The sequence below is a fragment of the Arachis duranensis genome, chromosome 10, assembly GCF_000817695.3.
Source record: "Arachis duranensis cultivar V14167 chromosome 10, aradu.V14167.gnm2.J7QH, whole genome shotgun sequence".
NCBI classification, from domain to species: domain Eukaryota; kingdom Viridiplantae; phylum Streptophyta; class Magnoliopsida; order Fabales; family Fabaceae; genus Arachis; species Arachis duranensis.
The window spans coordinates 102,925,921-102,942,794 of record NC_029781.3 but is presented as its reverse complement, the minus strand read 5'-3'; the positions used below and the strand labels follow the sequence as shown (position 1 = coordinate 102,942,794).

Genomic DNA, 16,874 nt, shown 5'->3' with positions numbered 1-16,874 from the left:
ATTTATAGCATGTGATACATGTATAGAAAATTTTTTAAAATCCCAAAAATCAAAATACATGCATGCAAAAGAATGTACCAACATAAATCTTCCAAGAAGGAAAAATAATGGCAAAGAGATTAGAGTGGCTATTGATGAATTAAACCCCAATAATAAGGAGCTGCTGTCAACTAATGGAGAAGGTTAGTGAATGCAAGTGGACAGACTATGGCATTCTTCAAGATTGTCTTCATCATCATCTTAATTTATTCCCTTTTCATTGTTTAACCATTTAAAAATTCTGAATTCCCTATACTTTTCATTTTTGAATTTTTGGCACTCTTATTTCACTACAAATATAACCTTCGAGACCATGAACATGAAAGTCTAAATCTTCAAAAGGGAAGGTTCCAGAAAAACAAACAAGGTATTATTTTACAATGCAATGGTTATGTGACACACTAACAGAATATGTTGACTTGATTTCTCTTGATTTCTCTTGACAGAAGGACTATAATCAATATGATGATGATCAATATTATGATGCCAAATTGCCAATGAAGGTGGACTTCCGGAATTCTTCTGGTGCTTCCTTGCAAACTGCAACTGCTGGACCCACCGCAGACGTACGAATTTGCTCTTGCCACGTGGTTCTCTATGTCATTGAGTTCCTTACCTTGTGATTGGACCAAAACAGCCATGTCCAAGAACACTTGATGAAGTTCATTGGGGATCCTCTCTATATCAATCAGTGTGTCATGCCGCTCTTGAATCTCTTGGATTGTGTCCATGATTATCCCTGGTTGCTCAGTTGCTTTCTGAAAGAAAGTTTCAACCACCACATACAAATTTTCATATTTTGAGTGATCAAAGTTATTCCAACATATAAAGTATATATTCTTTCCCAGGGAATATGTAAATTTTCATGAAAAAAAAGGGAAATCATTAATTCAGCCATCCATACCACTTTTGTCATCAGATTTTTTAACCACTTATATGAAAGCAATCATGGTGAGAATTTCATTCTGTGTTGCAGTTATTATCATTCTTGTTTCTCAGAATTCCTTTCCGTTACAATGATTGATTGTCAGTGATGCATCAAAAGCAAAACCGTAACTGCAGAAGTTATCTCTTGTTGGAAAAGCTGTATGAATGATACAAGACATTAATAACAATGAAGAATGAAAAACCAGTGACTGGGCAACAGAGTATTGTTGTGTGAGACAGAAACAATTACCTGTTGAAGTTGTTGGATTACCAAATCCATCTTCCACCAACTTGAATGGCGGGGATGTGGGAAATTTTGGGCCAAACCTGCGGGTCCTTCATCTCACACCGTTTACCCAACAAAGGGCTTCCATCGATGATGAGTTGTACTAGAGAGGCAGGCAGCTTTTCTCCGTCAATGTGCTCCAAATTGGAACAACAGTAAATACATAATTGTTGGAGGGAGGTGAGGTGGGCAAGTCCCTTGCATTCCAACATCTTCACACTTCTGATGCCGATCAGTTTGAGAGACTCAAGGGTGGCAGGCAACCAACCTTCCTTTGGAAGAGACTTCACACTCTCATTTTCACCTTCAATACAAAGATGAGTAACCCCATGAAATTGCGATGCTGCACAGCTGAGTAGTTTCTCGCAGTAGCTGATGGTAAGAGATCTCAAGCTACGGTGTGGATCCTCCGTAGCAGACAAATCAATCTCTGGGCAACCAAGTAATCCTAGATCTTCTAGCTGAGGTGATGCCATCCATTGCGTCTTGAGGGATTTCAAACTCCCACAATTCTCTATCTCTAAATAAGGGAGACATGAAAGAGAGCGTGACACCACAAGAGACTCCATCTTTTCACACTTGCTGATTTCAACACGCCCGAGATTTGGAAAGGAATCCAGCGAGAAGGATGTAACTGAATCACAGCTGTTATGTATCATTAGTTTATGCAAGGAGTGGTGTTGGCCTTCCATTTGGAATTCTAATTTTTTGCAATCCAATATCGTCAGCTCTTGTAGTGATGCGGGAATACTACTAACTGGAAACAATACGTGGGATGAACAACCTGAGATGGATAAGGATCTGAGGCAAGTGAGTTTGGTTTGTGTAATGGCCTCAATCACCGACTCCGCTTGATGTTTTCCAGTAATTGATAGAATATCCAGCAAAGGAGCTAGTTCCCCAATTCTCACTTCATTGCTTCCTTCTATGCGTAAAGAGGTAATCGCAGGAGCTCTTGGAACACAACAACTGAGCTGCTCGCAATTCTGAATAGTAAGTGACCGCAAAGATGGTAGTTGATTAGGCAAATCTCCTCTCAACATGGGACAATCCCATATGATAAGCTCCCTAAGTCGAGGAAAAGCATTGAACTCCAATGAACGCCATTCCTCCCAGCAAGACATTGAGTAAAATCGAAGAGTTTCAAGCATTGGAAATGGAGTCTCTAGACAAGATTCATCATTTCGGTAAAACTCAGGCCCCACAATAGCAAGCCTTTCAAACTTTGAAATTTCCAGGTGCTTCAAAGAGGGCAACTGTCCAAGTGAAGGAAGCATACAACAATTCTTGAAATAACCCGGAAAAAAACCGCCCAGTGTTATTTGGGTGATGTTGTGGTAAGAACAATGTCCCAACCAATCTGGAAATGTTGTACCCCTGTAACCCCAAATTTGAAGTTGTTTCAAATTACTATGAGGTTGTAACTTTTCAAGTATATCTCTTTCAATTTGTGAATCAACTGTATTCTCATATTCATCTGGCGACCACTCCAAGAGCAAACATTCAATGCCATCCTTATCAAACATTCTTGCCTCCAATGCTTCGCTGCTATTGACCACATTTTCCAATTTGTCAATGAAAATTGTTTGGTGTAGATTTGCAAGTGCTCCCAATTCATTAATCTTGTTCCCTTCACGCTTCCCGACAACATACTTGCTTAAAACCTGCAAACTTGTCAATTTGCTCATGCCTTCCGGCATCTCATCCAAACCAGTCCCACTAATATCAAGGTAACGCAAGTTTGTAAGATCTTTCATGCTAACAGGAAGGGCTTTTATTTTCCGACATCCAACCAGCTTCAATGTTTGTAAATTGTACAAGTTGCAAAGGGTATCAGGCAATGTCATGATGTAGGTCCAAGACAAATCCAAGTAACGCAAATGAATCAACTCGCCTATTGAATCAGGCAATGACTCAAGAGGAAAGCAATTGAACGACAAAGCCCTCAGGTACTTCAACTTTGACAACAAGATACAAGGTGCATTTTCCATGTTAAAAGCAATCTGTGAATTCAAATTGAGTCCAAGAAATGTCCTTGTGTGTTTTATCCGGTCACAAACTCCCAAAAGTTTTGAGATTGGATAATTGCCTTTGGCATTATGTGACAAACGACGAGTTTTAATATCAAGCTCAACTGCATTCTCAAGCTCTTCAGCTCTGAAATAGAATTCTCCAGCAAATATCATTGCCAAATCATGCACAAGATCATGCATCACAAACTTGTTTTCATGAATCTTATGAGGTTGGAAAAATGATCTCGCAATCAATTCATCAAAATATTCATCACCAACTTCTTCTGGAGTCTTTTTTCCTGCTGGTTGCAAAAAATTCTCTGCCATCCATAACAATATCAGTTCATCTTTGCTAAATCCATAGTCTTTGGGATATAAAGAACAATAAACAAAGCACTCCTTTAAATACGAAGGAAGATAGTAATAACTGATTCTTAACGCAGGAACAACCTTTATCTTATCATCGGAGAGTTCCCAGATCTCACTCTTCAATAAATGATTCCAATACTTGATATCAGAATTTCCACGCAATAAGCCTCCAAGGGATTGAGCTGCCAAGGGCAATCCATCACACTTCTTTACGAGATCTCTGCCAACTTTTTTCAAGGTTGGATTCTCCATAGAACCAGTTGAGAGACGTGCATGTTTTGAAAACACTAAACAGCAATCTTCCTCAGACAATAAGCTTAGTTCATAAGGTGAAATAGTTTGCACCACAGAAGCCACTCTTTTACTTCTAGTAGTTATGAGAATTTTACTTCCCTTAACCCCTTTTCGAAAAGGTTTTAGAAGTTTATTCCAATCATCGTAACTTTCACTCCATACATCGTCCAAGACAACAAAGAACTTCTTCCTTGACAACTTTTCTTTTAAACCATGTTGAAGCAAATTCAAATCTGTCAAGCTGCAAAAACTTGAAGTTATTGCCTCGATTATAGTCTTGGTAACCTTGAAAACATCAAACTCTTCTGACACGCAAATCCAAGCTTGAAAATCAAAATTCTCCTTCACTTTGCCATCCTGGTAAACCAATTGGGCCAAAGTAGTCTTTCCTATCCCACCCATGCCCACAATGGGAATCACAGATACATCACTATGACCACCAGTAGCATCATCACTATCATCATCCAACAACAGTTTTACTATGGCCTCCTTGTCTTCTCCCCTCCCACATACATCAGATGTTTCAACTAGAGATGTAGTGATCCTCCATGACATGTTCTCCTTAGGAATCTCTCTCAGACCAAGAGTGTCTTTTTGAATCACAAGAGACTCTATCCTATCAATCACTTCCTCCATCTTGTTTGCTACATCCCTATCTTGCAAATTGAGAAAACGAGAGAGGAAGGTACCTGGATCCTTCTGAGTGGCAGCTTTGGTGAAGACTTCATCGAGCAAGTCATCAGCAAGATACATGGCATGTTTGAGACTATCAAGCCAGTCCTTGACAGGTGTCTCCTTGATCTGCTTCTGCTCAGCATCGATGAGAAAGGCTTGAACAGCATAAAGATTAGTCTTCAACCTTTCAATCAGCTTCTGAGTAAGTTTCTTCCCTTTGATCCAGTTAACAACTTCAGGGGAGGACATCCTGTCAAAAACAACACTAAGAACGGAAGACAAAACAGCTTCTGCAGCCATGTTTCTGAAGAGAAGTGATCAGATCTGAAGGAACAAATGGTAAGAAGGGGTTGACTTCTGGTTGACTGGTTGTAGTAGTTTGTGGTTAGCGCCTTAACTGTGATCTGTGTTGAGTAGTTAAATGTGTTAGGTGTTGAATATTTCTTGTAATAAAATAAAATGACTTCATTCTCTTATTGTTCTGAGATTGTTCAAATGGCATCCTATATAGTTTTGATGTATTCACTTGTCATATTAATCTTTTGTAAAAAAGATTAATTTGTTTTAAAATAATATTTTTTAATAAAATTTATTTGTCTAATATGTATATTAAATATTTTATTATAAGTATTAGAAAAAACAAAATATCTCACGAAAATAATTTTAAAAGACTTCTATAATAATAATAATTTATTAGAATTTCAAGTGTCTTATTTGTAATTTGTAGAGGAACAATTTGAGTATATATTAAAAAAATTAATCGTATCATTTTCTCATCACGTATTTAACAATTTTTAGTACCTATCTATGATATACAGATACTAACATAGATATGGAACACAACATATATATAAAATATAAAATATTATTTTTAATGTCTTCTTTTAATTATATAAAATATTTAAAATATTTTTTGTTTTAATAAATAATAATATATACTATTTCTAAACTCATTTCAAGAATACATGTTAAGAATAAAATTGGACACAGTAATATACGTGATGCTATTTAGGTGTGTCCAAGTGTGTTCCAAGTATTTCTGAAGAAGAATTTAAGAGAGATGCTAAGGATATCGAAATTTATTGTTTTTGACTATTAGTTTAATGTTTAAAAGTATGAGATAAAATATATTGTATAATTTTTTCATCACGTATTTTATCAATTTTTAGTACATACCTATGATGTACTAAAAATTATACAATGATATAAAGTATTTTTAAAATATAAAAAATATATATAAAATATAAAATATTTTAAATAAATTACAATAATATTTTGATATTTATTATATTAAAATATAAAATATTTTTTAACTATTTTTAATGCTTTTTTTAGTTATATAAATTTTTTAAAATATTTTTTTAATAAATAATAATATATATTATTTCCAAGTGTGTTCCAAGTATTTCCGGAAAAGTACCGTGATAATAAACATCTCATGTCATGAAACCACTCATTCCAAAAGTTTAAGCTATTTTGGGATTCACCAAGGATCGAAGGATCTAAAGCTCTGATACTATGTCATAAACCACTCATCCGAAAAGCTTAAGCTAATAGGAAAATGTAACACTAATGGTTATATCTCTAATACCGAATCGAACATCTCTAAATCCCCTATTGTACACATTGTACAAATATTCCATTAGCTCTCTATACTTGCTCATAAAGATTTTGGTGTGTGAGAGAGAGGAGAGAAAGTAGAGAACCGCTGCCTCTTGGAGTCTGAAGCTGCTGCCATCGTTGATATTGCGTTGTGTTCCTCACTGTGCACCCTCACTTTCCTGACCCCCCTCATCCTTCTCACCACTCTGCAACCCATTTTCTCCCTTCCTTCGAATTCATTTTGTTAACTAAGCTTTGCACACCAAATGTTTGATGGTTTGCTTGCTATTTTTTCAGTTAGTGTCTGTGTAAACTAAGTGAGTGGGTAGTGGTGTCCTATCTGCAAGATTGATTGTTTTGTTATTTTTACTTCCAAAACAATTGGGAAATTGTTCTTGCATTCTCACTTACTGGGATATTCAAACATTCTTCCTTACACCCGATATATTTCGTTGTGTCTTTACTTCGTTAAAATTAACATATAAAAATAACAATAATACTTTCTTTTTGGATTTCAATACTGTGGAAGATTTGAAAGCAGTTCATGAAATTGATTGCAAGCTTTTAAGGCCATAAAATTCCAAAATTCCGCGCTTCGGTTTGGAACCGGTCAGTTACTTCTTCAAATTTTGTCTTGAATTCTTGCATTTGAGTGTAAATACAATCTGGTGTATCTGCTGTTCACGGAGTTGAAAAAATCTTGTACAACTATAGTGAGAGTTAATAATAAGCTTTGCCCTCTCTATGGTTCTTGTTTTTAAAGTGTTCCAAGTTCCAACTAAAATGTGATATGTATGAGCAATGCCATTAATTATATAAGTTTTAATGTAATGCTTTGTTGGTTTCAGATTCAACTGCACTTCCAAAAGAATTGGTTGTGCAGTCCTTGTTTTTAAGTTTCTATTTAGGTATATCCTTTTCTTTCTGTGTGCGTTATTGTTCCTATTTGTATTAGGCTCTTTCTCTATTACCGATGATAATTTTCACTCTAAATGCACCTGGATGTGAAGCCATCCACATCTCTGGTTCCTCTGTATTTCTAAGGTGGAAAAGAATAATAATAAATAAATGCATGAAACAAAAAGAAAGAAAGAAAGAGTGAAGGCGAAACCTGCTTGCCAAGCTGAATCATGTTATCAGCGAGTCTGCGAACCTCTTTAGCCTGTAAACAGAGAGAAGAGAGTGTTTATACGAAAATGAAATGAAATTGAAATTGAAATTGAAATTGAAATTGAAATTGAAATGGGAAGAGAGAGGGACCTTGGCAACAGTGGTTTCGATGCGGTGGTGCTTGATGAGCTGGGAGACCATGGTTCTGAGCATGGACATTCGGTGACCGGTGGGTCGATCTAGCCCCCGGAACTTAGTCATATTCGCACCACCGTTACTTCTACTCTCAGATTGGGAATCACGGAGTAAAAGACAGAGGGGCACGGTTCTGATCTCGATTTGGGCTTCAATTCAATGTTACTTCTACTCTGTGAGTCTGAGATTAGAGCTTTCACTTTTGAAATCACGGTTCAGGTTTAGTTCACATATTAGTAAAATTGTTTTATATTAAGAATTTTTTAATATATTTGTTATATATTTGTGTCTCACATGCTAAGTTAAAAAATTTAAATATTTTATTTAGTAAATATATAACAAATATATTAAAAATTTCTTATTACTAAGAATTTTACTAACAAGTGAGCTAAAACCCTGAACCCTGATTTCAAAAGTGAAAGCTCTAATCTCTGACTCTTAGGCCCAAATCGAGATCAGAACCGCGCTCCTCTGTCTTTTACTCCCGTCATTCCCAATCTGAGAGCAGAAGTAACGGTGGTGCTCTTCGTTTCCGTTTCCGTTTCCGCTTGCGAATATGACTAAGTTCCGGAAACTAGGTCGACCCACGGGTCACCGAATGTCCATGCTCAGAACCATGGTCTCCCAGCTCATCAAGCACGAGCGCATCGAAACCACTGTTGCCAAGGTCCCTCTTTCTTCCCATTTCAATTTCAATTTCAATTTCATTTTCGTATAAACACTCTCTTCTCTCGGTTTCCAGGCTAAAGAAGTTCGCAGACTCGCTGATAACATGGTTCAGCTTGGCAAGGAGGTTTCGCCTTCACTCTTTCTTTCTTTCTTTCTTTTTGTTTCATGCATTTATTTATTATTATTGTTTTATTTTAGTTAGATTAGTAGTAGAATGTTCTAGAGTCTTTTTGTTTGAGGAATTTATCGTCTTAGATTGTGTTTCTAGGGTTCTCTGTGTGCTGCAAGGCGCGCTGGTGCTTTTGTGAGAGGAGATGATGTCCTTCACAAACTCTTTACTGAACTCTCTTATCGTTACAAGTTTGTATTCACATTCGTTCAAAACCCTAAAAAAGTTTGTGTTGTTTCAGTTGGTTGTAATTGTAGGTTGTGTAACACTGAAAACTGAATGGACACTCTTTTTTTGTGATGCAGGGATAGAGAAGGTGGATACACCAGAGTTCTAAGGACTCGAATTCGAGTTGGTGATGCTGCACCGCTGGCCTATATCGAGTATGATCAAACATAATTTGCTTGTTTGAACTCAAATTCTGTCTTGTATGCTGATTTTTTCTATTTTGGTTCGAATAAGCTGAAATAAACATAGTTGTTCTGATTATTTTGTCTTGTCTGTAACAGGTTTGTTGACCGGGAAAATGAGCTTAGACAGTCGAAGCCGCCAACACCACAACCACCACAGAGAGCCGCAATTGACCCCTGGACCAGATCTCGTCTCACTAGGCAGTTTGCACCTCCTAAAGAGGAAAAACCAGACTCTGGATTATGATCTTATTCAAATGAATGTAATACAAGTACTTCTATTTTTATCTTGTGATATCTGAATTTTTGTTGCTCTTGTTTTGCCTGCTCCCCACAATGATTTCCAAATCAGGCTCTTCCCGTGTCCCTTAAGCTAGAAGTTTTTCCTCAATGTGTAATAATGGGATTGAAATTGTAGCCGAGGTAATGAAAATATCATTATTTTATAACTTCTATCTCATTGCAACATTTGTGTCCTATGTTTGCCTTATTTATTTAGGTGTATTTTTTGTCTCGAGTTCATGCAAGCTCTTGTTAAACCTGAGAGATGTAATTCCTGTTACATAACCCTAGTTCACCAGTAAAGAAGGGATGGCCATCTTAACATAAATGAATGAAATAGACCATTGGAGTAGTATAATTAATAGCGGATAGTGGTTCATAGTGGTGAATAAAAAATTGGCTCTGGAGAGATAGTGGAATTCACTACGGCATATAGCAGAATGCATAGCAGCCCATTATATAAGCTGATTTTTATATGAATGATATTTAAGTATATATTCTATTATATAGAAAGGAAGAAAGAAGGAAGAACAAAGGAATGAGAAGTATAATATACACAGAAATAGTAGAAAGGCTAATGCACTGTGTAACTGCTTGTTTGAGGAAAACATCAGCATTGTTGCTGAAATATTGTAGTTAAACTGCTGTCTAATTTTGATAGAGATATTCTGGTTGCTGTTTTTGTTTAATTTGTTGATGGCTGCTTTTCTTTCCATATTTATATAATTGGCTTCCAAATTCATGATTTGGTGGTTGCCGTTGTCTCTTCTTAGCTACTATATTGGTCGGAGTAATAGTTCTATGGATAGATGAGGTGGTTTGAGAATTTGTATGATTTTAGTGTGTGGGTTATATAGGCTATTCTTCAAGTTGAGGTGGTGTATTTGCTGACTCCTGATATTCATTGAAGCAGTTATTTCATAGGTCTCGGCTGTCGAAGTTCCTTATTCGTATAATCACAATGTAATGAAATTTAGATAGTGGGAAAAACTAAAACCCTTTAGCCGAGAAATTTAGCAATTTATTCTGATCATATGTAAGTATTTCACCTAATATGTGCCAGTTGCTTATGATTAGATGCAGGGTGTGCCTTGCCATGTAAGGTGATTTAGGGCTTGTTTGGGTGAGCTTCTAAGAAAAGATCTTTTTTCGAGTTATCTTTTTTTAAAAGATCTTATAGAGAAGTAAAAGTAATTTTATGTTTGGATATCTCATGTAAAAAGGTCTTTTTATCTATCAATTATGTTTGGGTATAACAATATAAAAGTACTTTTTTGTTTATTTATTACATGAAAAACATCTTTTTTTTAAGGAAAAAAGATCTTTTAAAAAAAGATGTAAATTACAGCTTCTCAAAAAAGATCTTTTTTTTATTTTACTAGTGTTTTTACTTTTACTACTAGAAATTTGCCAAACACGTTAAAAAATAAAAAAGATCTTTTTTCATTGAAAAAAGATCTTTTTTTAACAAAATAATGGCGCCCAAACATGCACTTAATCTTAGCATTATTGATTCTTGCAACTTTAGTCAGAATCGGGGTGCATTTGTTTCTGATATGCAATTAAGTATATCCTATATATATTGTTGATAAAGGGGAAAAAAAAGGGACCACCTATGGTTTGTTTCCCATGCTTGTTACCGTGTTTTAATTGTATTAAGTATGACCATAAATCAATAAAAAATACAAGTAAACTGTTAATTTATAAATTGATTAAACTTATTCAAATGTTAATTAAAATATTACTTTCTGATTGTGTTATTCAAAGTTTCTCATGTTAATTAAATTGGTAAGTAGTAGAGTGTTATTTTGGATATCATTGTTATATTTTTAGCAAAAGCATCTTTCTCTACCAACAAGGAAGGACCTTAACAATCAAACAACACATCACTTGGAATAGAAAAAATTAGATAAACCCTAAAATTTGACCTTATTCTCATACATGAAATTTAGTAAGTTTTAATCTTAAGTTTATTACCCTCAAATGTAATTTCAGCAACACTACACCGTTTTCTTTTCCCCTTTTTCTGCGACAAACATTATATGGCACTTGGTCTGGCCATCAAAGACAGGACTAATTACATCAGCAAACGTATTTGTTAATCTCACCTATCTATAATATTATGATCCACAAGTAAATTAGTTAGTTAGATAGTCACCAACAAAAATTAGTTAGTTAGATAACTAATCGCTTAGAAGTTAGTTGCTGATATAAGCAGTAGTTATTTTCAGTTTCCAGTTATTTGCCAACCTTGCTTCCTTTCTACTCCAGACAGCATATATATGTATCCACTATGAGTTGTGATTAATCAACGAAGTCATTTTTCACTTGCAAATTCCACTCTCAATATGGTATCAGACGACATTTTCGATTACGCTCTAGCTCCCTTCATTCTATCATGAATGACATTTCCTAGGAAAAATTCAACCTCATTTTTCTTTTCTACAACTCTTTCGATCCCTCTTCGATTCAACCTTCATCCTTTGAATCGTTTCTTTCTCATATACCTTTTTCTTTTCCCTTTCTCATCATTTCTTGAATCATTGCTCCTGAGGAATCATGTCCACCGCTTCAGACAATACAGATTCTTCGGAACCTTCACCTACTCAAATGCAATCTGACACACTCACCGATTCCTTATAAGCATCCAGGGTTGGTGCTCATCTCACAGCTGCACTAAGAAGACAACTACGGTTCATGGTGCCGTTCAATGTGTCTTGCGCTTAGTGGAAAGCGCGAACTTGGATTCAATCCACCCCAAGCAGATCAGTGTGTTGCAATGGAAAACACGTTCTCAATCCCACCCTAGAACTGTGTCAAGAAGAGAAATGCATTCCAACATATATAAAAGAGAAACCTGATGGTAAGTTGAGTAAACATGGGCGAGGAAGACAGAATACAAACAACAAATCAACAACCGAAGGCCACAATCTAAAGCACTTCTTCAGAAGATTTATCCCTAGGAACTGGTCGTTTAATAATCAAGGCATCAAGCATACAAAATCCAACGGTTGAAGGCATTACATTTCCTTTAAAAGTTCCAAGTGCTCAAATAGTAAGTTACCGAAATACATCTGTCGAACTAAATAAATATTTTAAACGGACTAATCAGCATCCATTTCTTCAAGAGCAGCTTTGGCTGCTGCCTTAGCTTCTTCTAGAAGCTCATCGGGGACCTGCACATGATCAATTCAGAGGCATGTAAGCTAACAATAAACAAAAGGAAAATGCTATGGTAGAGAACAGCCAATCACTAATCAGTTGAAAAATAATAATTAAAGCACCCAGCCAGGTAAAAGCAACCCCGTTGGTAGATAAGTGTATCCACCTATAAATCTTTCAACAGGTTTACGTAAGAGCATATCATTAGTTAGATCACGGTAAAGATGGATGGTGATGCAAGTGTTTGAAAGAAAGACATCAAATTCAACCCCTCAACAACAGAAAAAAAGAAAATGGACAAAAGTACACATGGAAAGAGTATGGAGGGGACAAAAAGTACACCCCAAGGATTAGAACTTTGAGAAGAAAATGGCAGACAGGAGATCAAAATAATCAAACCCAAAAATTACAGCAGGTTACAAAGTATGCATACATAATGCTGAACCTTACCTTTTGATGTTGGCGATTTGATTCATCACACACCCAACTCATTTCAAGTTCAAAGTCTTTATCCTTTGCCTCATCATGAACTCCACAAATACTGTTTGGCGAAGAGAAACAACAAAGATGGTTGTAAATAATAATCCATATCAAGAAATTGACTTGGAGAAAGAATAGTATGTCTAGAATAAACATCCTTCCCTCATTATGGGGTAGAATACTAACAACTAAAACAATTTGCAGCAAAAAGGGGAACTTCTACCATATGCAATCTCAATAGCTCAATAAATTTCCCCATAGTAGCAGTTTGGAAAATATTCAATTTTACTCCTTCCAACTGAGGGTTGAAAAATTCTTCATGATTCTAAAAGATGCAAGGGGTTTTCCGAACTTTTAAAAATGACTTTTAGAGTTGTAGCTTTTGTTCATTAAAAAAAAAACAGCAATACATGATAAATCACTGATTTGATCAGATTTCTTGATTGGGAAAATGCAATTTATCCATACTAAGTTTGGTTCTATTGCACTTTGGTTCCAACACAATGAAGAATGAAAATTATTGTCAATGCTTAACAAAAGCTGAAGTACTAAAATGCTCACATCAATGAACACATCAGAGACAGAAGGCAATTCATCTAAATAAAAAACTAAGCACAAATTATACATACTATATCTAATAATCACGGTACTTACATCTTGGCTACTTCAATAACCCCTTGACGGCAAGTCATATCAGTAAGCTTTAGCTTCTCAATCTCTCTGCCAATAATTAACAAGATAATTTAATATCTCACAGAATATGAGTTGGCTATCTCATGAACAATTTGAATCAGATCAAGAAAGAAAACAAGGTGAGATCTTCGAAGGTTATAACATAAACCAAATATGGCCAAGGCTGAAAAAAACAATTACAACCCATCATCAAAAATAAAAGAAATATTGCAAGAATAGCAAAATTCAAATGCTCCATTCAATATCTAAACTTCCCTATTTACCTAGATATAATATATTTTACACCTTATATACACAAAGAAACGGAGATTACATTGCAGCATGTACACAAAATAATCGTCGACCACATATACACAGAAACCAAATTCAAACATCTCCATTTTATACCCTCCCCAGACAGCAAGACTGCACAATGACAGAATCCTCATACATTGAGCAAGCCTTCATGGCTGATAGCAAAAAAGATAAGAAACACCCACCATATTCCAAAAGGCTGATTCAAGTTAAGCCCAAAGGCCAAATTGAATTTAAACTACAAAGGCAAAAAACACAGATACTGTTCATACTTCCATTACCACTTGAACACCCTGTAATGAATCTTTTCAATACAACCTAATTAAAATTTAAATTTGATCACAAATATTCTATTTTCAGTATTCAGGATTTGGGATGAAGATGGCAGAAGGAATCCTTCAAACAACAGTTGAAGAGATTTTGCATGGGGAACAATGTTCAAACCAAAAGGGAGTAAAATTCTAATTCACATTAATATTTTCTTGCATTTATGTTTATTCAACTCAAACAGTACACACCAAAGTACAAAAAGGGAGTAAAATTCTAATTCACATTAGTATTTTCTTGCATTCATGTTCATTCAACTCAAACAGTACACACCAAAGTACAAAAAGAGGATGGAAAAAATTGCAGCACATCTTGATCAGTCTGACAAATTTTACACTTATAATAAAAATAAAAGGAAAAAAGGGGACGGTCTACCCTCCCACTTGATTACCTTCAGCAAATTACTATCAAACTTCACAAAGCAAGATTCTATATAATAGCAGCAAGATTCTATATAATAGCAACTCAACGTAGAAGTTATTAAACAGCATAAACGTTTTTTCTATATCATTTACCCTTCAACCAAACATACCCTAAAAGCCAAGAGAAAGCCAACGACGGAAATTGAAAGGAGGATAACCTCCCAACCAAAAACAATTAAAAGGAAAATTTAATTTTACATTTATTATTGAATATAATAATTATGATTAACGTTAATTCCCTTACGTTTTTGCAGCCTGCCTGCCTTTCCCAATTGCAGCACCAAAATATCTCTAGAACATAGCAACAAGAACAAATTAGTAGAAAAGCTGTATGTGGAACTGCAAAGAAAAGGAACCTCAATAGTTCAGGTATTGCTAAATATAATTTCAGAAGTTGTCAACAAAACAAAAGGTTCACTAACATAGGAAACACCAGAAGGTTCAACCATGTACAATTGTGGTCCATCTCTGTCATAACCTCCTAGTATGACGCCACATCCAAAAGGCCTGTGAAATCGCCAACAATATGTTATTGATGTAAAAAATACGAAAAAGTACAGCTTAAAATGGTAATGCGAATCAGTTTCACTAAACCTGAGCCACCAGTACAGTGTGCAAAGGTGCACATAACTAGCCACGCGTTCAGCAAGTTCCTTAACGGGAATAGGTTCTCCATATACACTGCAAAGAAAAATAAGCTAGAAATGAATATTATGTAATGGAAAGATATTGATATTTAACTGAGCACTATACACATAAGTAAATGGGTAAAAACACAGTATTAGCATGCACATCAAACCTAGTCCATTCAACACTGCTACACTAATTCTCTTATCCCATAGTGATTCAATCATGACATTCATTCTAAAGCATGAAAATGCATGAGTACTGAAAACCCAAGCATGATATGGTTCATTTCAATCCAGAGCCACCAACAGCAATGTGTTAGATCATAGATGTTTGAAATGGCGAATGTTTTAAGGTATAACCAATAATTTTAATGGTCCAGTAAAAGTTTCTTTCTGAATGAGGATTTAGCTTTCGATTATATTCTATCACTATAAGCCTGAGAAATAAGAGCAATAAAGTAAACTAAATTATCACTCTGTTATTTGGACAGCAGTTGAAATACCTACCGATCAGTTTCAGGGAATGCTACATTGTCACATTGACAATAAGTCAAGCAAAATGTAGCAGAATAAAAAGATTAATGATAATTGGTTGAAATCAAAATCAAAACAAGGCTTAGTCACTTTCCAGTGATTTAAATTTCCAATTAGTTCATTTGTGTTCAATAGCAATAACACATCCAATCTAATCTTAGTCAATATAGACAATACACTTAAACGAATGCATCAGAAAAAATGAATAAAAGGGCAGGGTGGACTTTGTTGTGAAATTTCAGGATAATGTAATAAACCTGTCATAGTTAGTTGCTTCAGACTTGGTCCTCGCAACAATTTGCCTACCGTCAGCTGCTAACCCTGCCACAGCCTAAAATTGGAAGAAGATTCATGCATACATAAGAAAAGGTTCAAAAACATCAACGTAACAGTAATGAAGCGGCTGATATTATCCCCATAAAACAGTAATAATGAAAACAAAACACATGAAAGGTATCCCTATCAACACAACAATATTATCCCCATAAAACAATAATAAAAACATAATAATAAAAATAAATCACATGAAGATGTCCCTATCAACACAACATTATAACTTAGTTCTATGATCTCCACAACTTTCTAATACTTCCAATTAATTGAACATAAAAGGCATCCCTATATGGACAAAACAAAAAGGCATCCCTATATGGTCGTTTCGAACATTTTTCATATAGATATATCATCATTAATTTAGAATTTTTCATGCAGACATTACCCGTACTTCTTTCACTCTTCACACTCAATTCACATGTTCTCCTTCAATAACTTCTTAAATCCTATATGCTCCACTGCACTAATCACAACACTACAATACGAGCTACCCAGCAAGTCAACAATTTCTACTTTTTGTAAACCATTTATTGTCATTAGATTTCTTTTATTGAAAAAAAGGAAGGGCGGGGGGAGTAGCAACAAAACAATAGTAACATACTAGCAAGCTGTGCAAAATAGTATAAAATTGGAATTATAAATTACTTAGTACCATGCCAGAGTGGCGATGAACCGAGTGTATTCTCCGATTAGAACCCGGTAACATCATTTTCGAAGCAATAAGTTTCTCCACGCCCTAAACCAAAACAAAGTTTTTTTTACTATGTTATACTTGTTAGGGAAGACAAAAACAAAAAGGAGTAGAAATATTAAATCAGAATAACCTACCAACACAATGCCATCCTTGCATTTGATCCCTATAACAGTCCTGCAACAACAATGTTGCCATTGAAAGCTCGCATTACACACAAAAAGTTATTCAAAACCAAAAGTAGAAGTAAAAAATCTACCATCATTCAAT

The 16,874-nt window shown here is 35.2% G+C and overlaps 3 protein-coding genes across 4 annotated transcripts in view; 1 reads left to right on the top strand and 2 right to left on the bottom strand.

Annotated features, from left to right (window-relative positions):
* Positions 1–105: 105 nt before the first annotated feature.
* On the bottom strand, positions 106–7,729 carry LOC107471912 (putative disease resistance RPP13-like protein 1). 2 transcript variants are annotated; one of them, XM_021132853.2, is made up of 5 exons: positions 7,465–7,729; positions 7,316–7,366; positions 1,217–5,006; positions 944–1,123; positions 106–797 (listed from the first exon to the last, which is right to left on the bottom strand). In XM_021132853.2, exon 3 carries the CDS (start codon positions 4,900–4,902, stop codon positions 1,234–1,236), a length of 3,669 nt encoding a protein of 1,222 aa, XP_020988512.1. In that variant the 5' UTR covers positions 4,903–5,006; positions 7,316–7,366; positions 7,465–7,729; the 3' UTR covers positions 106–797; positions 944–1,123; positions 1,217–1,233. The 2 variants fall into 2 exon arrangements, with proteins under 2 accessions (XP_020988512.1, XP_020988515.1); XM_021132856.2 differs by having other exon boundaries at positions 1,217–4,852.
* A 183-nt stretch (positions 7,730–7,912) lies between these two features.
* Positions 7,913–9,210, top strand: LOC107471729 (uncharacterized). The gene is made up of 5 exons (XM_016091220.3): positions 7,913–8,176; positions 8,252–8,302; positions 8,447–8,538; positions 8,653–8,730; positions 8,857–9,210. The coding sequence occupies exons 1-5, from the start codon at positions 8,066–8,068 to the stop codon at positions 9,002–9,004; spliced, it is 480 nt and encodes a 159-aa protein (XP_015946706.1). The 5' UTR covers positions 7,913–8,065; the 3' UTR covers positions 9,005–9,210.
* A 2,645-nt stretch (positions 9,211–11,855) lies between these two features.
* LOC107471875 (proteasome subunit alpha type-3) overlaps positions 11,856–16,874 on the bottom strand; it is a gene marked incomplete at its 5' end in the record, with an annotated part of 5,261 nt that continues 242 nt past the window's right edge. Inside the window, 9 exon segments of the mRNA XM_016091393.3 lie at positions 11,856–12,215; positions 12,652–12,742; positions 13,336–13,401; positions 14,662–14,708; positions 14,840–14,924; positions 15,012–15,098; positions 15,838–15,911; positions 16,566–16,649; positions 16,742–16,781. Coding sequence (XP_015946879.1) covers positions 12,144–12,215; positions 12,652–12,742; positions 13,336–13,401; positions 14,662–14,708; positions 14,840–14,924; positions 15,012–15,098; positions 15,838–15,911; positions 16,566–16,649; positions 16,742–16,781 — 646 coding nt within the window. The 3' untranslated portion in view covers positions 11,856–12,143.

What these genes read in the sequence shown, in the direction of transcription:
- LOC107471912 (XM_021132853.2), bottom strand. Translation starts at nt 4,902, where the DNA reads ATGGCTGCAGAAGCTGTTTTGTCTTCCGTTCTTAGTGTTGTTTTTGAC.
- LOC107471729 (XM_016091220.3), top strand. Translation starts at nt 8,066, where the DNA reads ATGACTAAGTTCCGGAAACTAGGTCGACCCACGGGTCACCGAATGTCC. An exon ending in TGGTTCAGCTTGGCAAGGAG is followed by an intron (nt 8,303 to 8,446) that starts GTTTCGCCTTCA and finishes TTGTGTTTCTAG; the next exon opens with GGTTCTCTGTGTGCTGCAAG. An exon ending in GCACCGCTGGCCTATATCGA is followed by an intron (nt 8,731 to 8,856) that starts GTATGATCAAAC and finishes TGTCTGTAACAG; the next exon opens with GTTTGTTGACCGGGAAAATG.